Raw genomic sequence first — 4,168 nt, forward strand, 5'->3', positions numbered from 1 at the left:
TATATATATTTATATATATATAACATATCTCTCTTTCAAATAGAAAATGATTATATGTATAAATCAAACACGTCGTTTTAAGAAGTGTTTGTTATCTACTTATTAATGTATTTTATACAATTATTGTTCAATCTGTAAAAACCTGTGTCAGCGTTGCACTATTGTTGTTGTAGTTGCGCCTCACAGTAATTACAGGAAAGCCGGTTTGCAGAGTCCAAGTATCCATAATCTCTTTAACGGTTACGCTTGGTTCAAGTACCTTGTCTTTGTGAGCTTGCTGGGTTAAAGCATACCACAAATCGTTTTGCTCAGCACTTTGATAAGCTCTATTAAATATACAAAAATACTCAGTTGCAAGACATCGTTAGCAAAATTTTATTTATATTTATATTTATATTTACATTTATGATATCAAAAAAAAAAGAGAGAAAATATTAATCATTATATATTTTTTAAGTCACTTTATATGCAAGAAATTATAAAACATGGAAACATTAATTAATTTTTACTCACTTTCCATTCAAATAATTAGTTAGACCCTGCTTGAAGACTTTTGTTGTAAGGAAATGGTCCATCATTCTTATTATGGAAGCACCTGAAAAAATTTCGATAAATATGGTACACTAATTCTTCATTCTTTTTTAGAGAATTATTTCAGTGTATGTAAATCGTCAATAACCTTTTCCATAAGAAATCCTATCAAAAATTTCACTGATTTCGTCAGGATGGCCAACTTCGATGGATATAGGATGAGAAGATTCCAGAGCGTCCAGACCAAACACATTTTGAAGATCGTGGACGACGAATTGTTCGAGGACTTTCCACGATGGTTCTACCTGAGAATGTTTCAAGAACAAAAAATTTATATTATACAGGGTGCTCTAAAAAGGTACGGCCAAAATTTAGGGAGATATCTCTCACACCTAAAGGATGAAAAAATGTTATATGAACATGGGTGCGGAAACGCTTTTTTCAGGAGTTATGTTGAAAATACTGTTGATTGTATTACTTACACAAGAAACAATTTAGGATTAAACATTGTGGACGACAATCGTTTAATCAGTAGGTTTATTTATATCTGTTTTTAAAGCGACCTTGAGTACGGTTACAACAACTGTTGAAAATGTCCACCATTCGCCCGAATACAAGCACTGACACGTCGACGCATTGATTCATGGACACGTTCAAATATGCCTGGCGTATAGCGGACTACTATTGTCTAGGTGTAAACAAGTAATCATAACATTAAAGGTCAATATTTTTCTGATTTCTGCCTGGCAGATAAGATTACTACCTCATTTAGCCGTAACGTCGCATACTCGGAAAAGAAGCTCTAACTCCTCAAAAAAGCGTTTCCGCACCCATGTTTATATAACATTTTTTTATCCTTTAGGTGTGAGGAATATCTCCCTAAATTTTGGCCGTACCTTTTTAGAGCAACCTGTATATACATTATAATAACATGATATAACTTTTAAACATGTTTAAAATATTTAATTGGATTTTCTTAAATCAGTATTTTGATAGAGTTATAATTCGGCTAATGTAATATGTAATTTAGCATTGTTTAAAAACGTCTCTTACCGCATCCATGCCGATGTATTCGACGTAACTGGCGAAACCTTCGTTCAACCAAAGATCTGTCCACCAACTTGGTGTCACTAAGTTTCCAAACCACTGATGCGCGAGCTCGTGAGATACCACGGTGGCTACCCGCTGCTTATTACTACTGGTCGATATGCCTTCCTGGTATAACATTGCTGTCTCTCTAAATTGGCAAAATGACAAATTAACTCTCTTCCGTCTCTTGCAAATATTAGCATAACATATATATAACATATATAAAATGAAAATTGTTTTATTATTTGAATCAATCATAAGAGAATAATGCTGTTGCGTTACGATAATATTTGCATGTGAAGAAACAATTATCTTATTAAATGCTAATTATTAGCCACTCAAAAATTTGGATAATCGTTGATATACTTTTCATTATAAAAAATGTATTTATATACATGCATAAATGATCTTTGTTCGTCAAACAAAATTATAAAAATGTTTACCTACATATTTATCCGTCATTCATATTCTCGAGTAGTATAATTTAAAAAATCTGATTGTAATATAATATATATGATATATATATAAAGTGATAATTAAGTTATTTTTATCTCTTTCTGATGATATAAATAATTAAATAGAAAATGTAAATAAAAAATATACAGAAAGAGAGAGAGTTTAAATATTTATTACTAAATGTTCTCCTATAATTTTTATAAATCGACATTCTTTTGGTAATATTTATAAGACAATAAAATTGATGGTTTCTTTTACTTTTCATACAACAATAATACAAAATAGACAAATAGAAAAAGGGAAGATAATATCGCGTTTCAGATAATTATAAACTTTATCAATTCAGTATGAATCCGATATCCTTACCTATAAGTTATCAAGCCCCAATTTTCCATAGCACCGGCGGAGAAGTCGGGTAGCGCAACCATATCCATTTTTGGCAAAGGAAACTTGATCTGGAAATACTCCTCGTAGTATTTGAGTATTTTCGGTCCAATGCTCAAGCTATACTGCGATTGATTAATAGCATCGTGCCGCGCCCAAACTCCAAAGTTACCATCTTCCGATTTCCGTACATCGAAATCGGAAACTATGAAGGCGACCAGATATGTAGACATCGGTACTGAACGCTCGTAATGATCCCACTCATACGTGTGTAAACCGGGCCTGAATGTTAAATAATAAAAGTATCCCTTATAAAATTCTCATTCTAAATTATTTTTCTAAATCAATTTCTCAAAATCAATGCTTTATAAGAAAAAATTAATTTATTTCGCTTGATGTATTTCTCATTCTGCACATATTGTAAATTACTCTATTAATTGTTAAATTTTTGAATTCGTGAATTTTGTCAAAATATATCGGACAGTCTTCAACAAATAAACTATTTCGAATTATTACATCAAATTTTTATATTCTGAACATTTTGCGCTGTATAAAAATCCGAAATGGGAAAAGAGAATCCATACGCGCGATCATGCAAGCGGAAATAATACTGAAAGATACGGATTTGAATCGGATTTGATCTATACGAATGTAATGCCATATATAAAGCGGAAATATGATATTCACACAATTACTCACACTGGCATCGGTGCCCCTTTCATGGGCATATTCGAAATAGATGTCATGTTTTTGGGACGCGCTATGTTAATCTGGAACTTGGCTTTCAAAGCTGGTTCGTCGAAGCATGGAAAAGCACGGCGCGCATCCGTCGCTTGGAACTGAGTCGTGGCGATCCATCTATAATGCAGAACAGAGATACCTTTGGCAAACAGCCGACAGTAGCTCTTGTTTGAGCCCACGTACGTAAATCAAACACGCGACCGCAACGCGAGGCTATTCAAAGGATAATCACTCCCTTTACATTCTAACAAAAATATTTCGCGACGATAACCACGATTATGATAACGTTAAAAATTGAAAGATTCAACACAAGTTTTGCAAACTTAAAAAAAGTAATTCAAATTTTGTATCTCCACCGACGTTTACATTCGCTTACAATACAGCCTTACCTTTTAACTAAATTTAAATTTTAAAAGTAATAGTGACATATCAAAAAACATGCTCAACGATACTTACAGAGCCAGAGCCTACTGCTATCAGTAATCGTGTATAGAATAGCGCCCTAAATTTATATATTGGCCATAAAAATTCCATCGCGGTGCCATTTACCTCGTCTGATTGCCGACCATGTACGAGCTTCTGTAGAAACCTTCCAAGTAATCGTTCAAATAGCCAATGAACTTGAGATGCACCACGTATTGTTTGCCCCTGCTCAACGTGTCTGACGTTTTAATCACGTGAAATTGCCTGTCGGTGTCGTTCCTCTGCTCCACGATCCTGATTATATTATTGTTAGTCTTGTTGCTGTTGGCCGAATACTCCCTGAGATTTGTAAAACCCTCATCGATCTTCATATCCAGGGCGTGAAGCGTGACATTTTTCGTATCTAATGTCACGTTCACCAAAATCTTGACCTAGATAAATAAACAATAATTCTAGATATTAAAAGATAGCTTTTGTAAGATACATTGATAATATATATGTATGTTGTCAGTTTTCTTCAAAATTTTGAATATATATATATATA

General features: G+C 33.3%; 1 protein-coding gene across 3 annotated transcripts in view; it reads right to left on the bottom strand.

Annotated features, from left to right (window-relative positions):
• LOC115240047 (aminopeptidase N-like) overlaps window positions 1-4,168 on the bottom strand; it is a 34,719-nt gene that overhangs the window by 3,247 nt on the left and 27,304 nt on the right. For all 3 annotated transcript variants that reach the window (XM_029815001.1, XM_029815000.1, XM_029815002.1), the window contains exons 3-9: window positions 3,751-4,055; window positions 3,160-3,318; window positions 2,443-2,742; window positions 1,585-1,768; window positions 680-836; window positions 514-595; window positions 143-326 (exon numbers count right to left, since the gene is read on the bottom strand). In XM_029815001.1, the coding sequence (XP_029670861.1) occupies window positions 143-326; window positions 514-595; window positions 680-836; window positions 1,585-1,768; window positions 2,443-2,742; window positions 3,160-3,318; window positions 3,751-4,055 (1,371 nt within the window). The remainder of the gene's footprint in view (window positions 1-142; window positions 327-513; window positions 596-679; window positions 837-1,584; window positions 1,769-2,442; window positions 2,743-3,159; window positions 3,319-3,750; window positions 4,056-4,168) is intronic.

The sequence above is a fragment of the Formica exsecta genome, unplaced genomic scaffold, assembly GCF_003651465.1.
Source record: "Formica exsecta isolate Colony F162 unplaced genomic scaffold, ASM365146v1 scaffold4, whole genome shotgun sequence".
Classification (NCBI taxonomy): Eukaryota; Metazoa; Arthropoda; class Insecta; order Hymenoptera; family Formicidae; genus Formica; species Formica exsecta.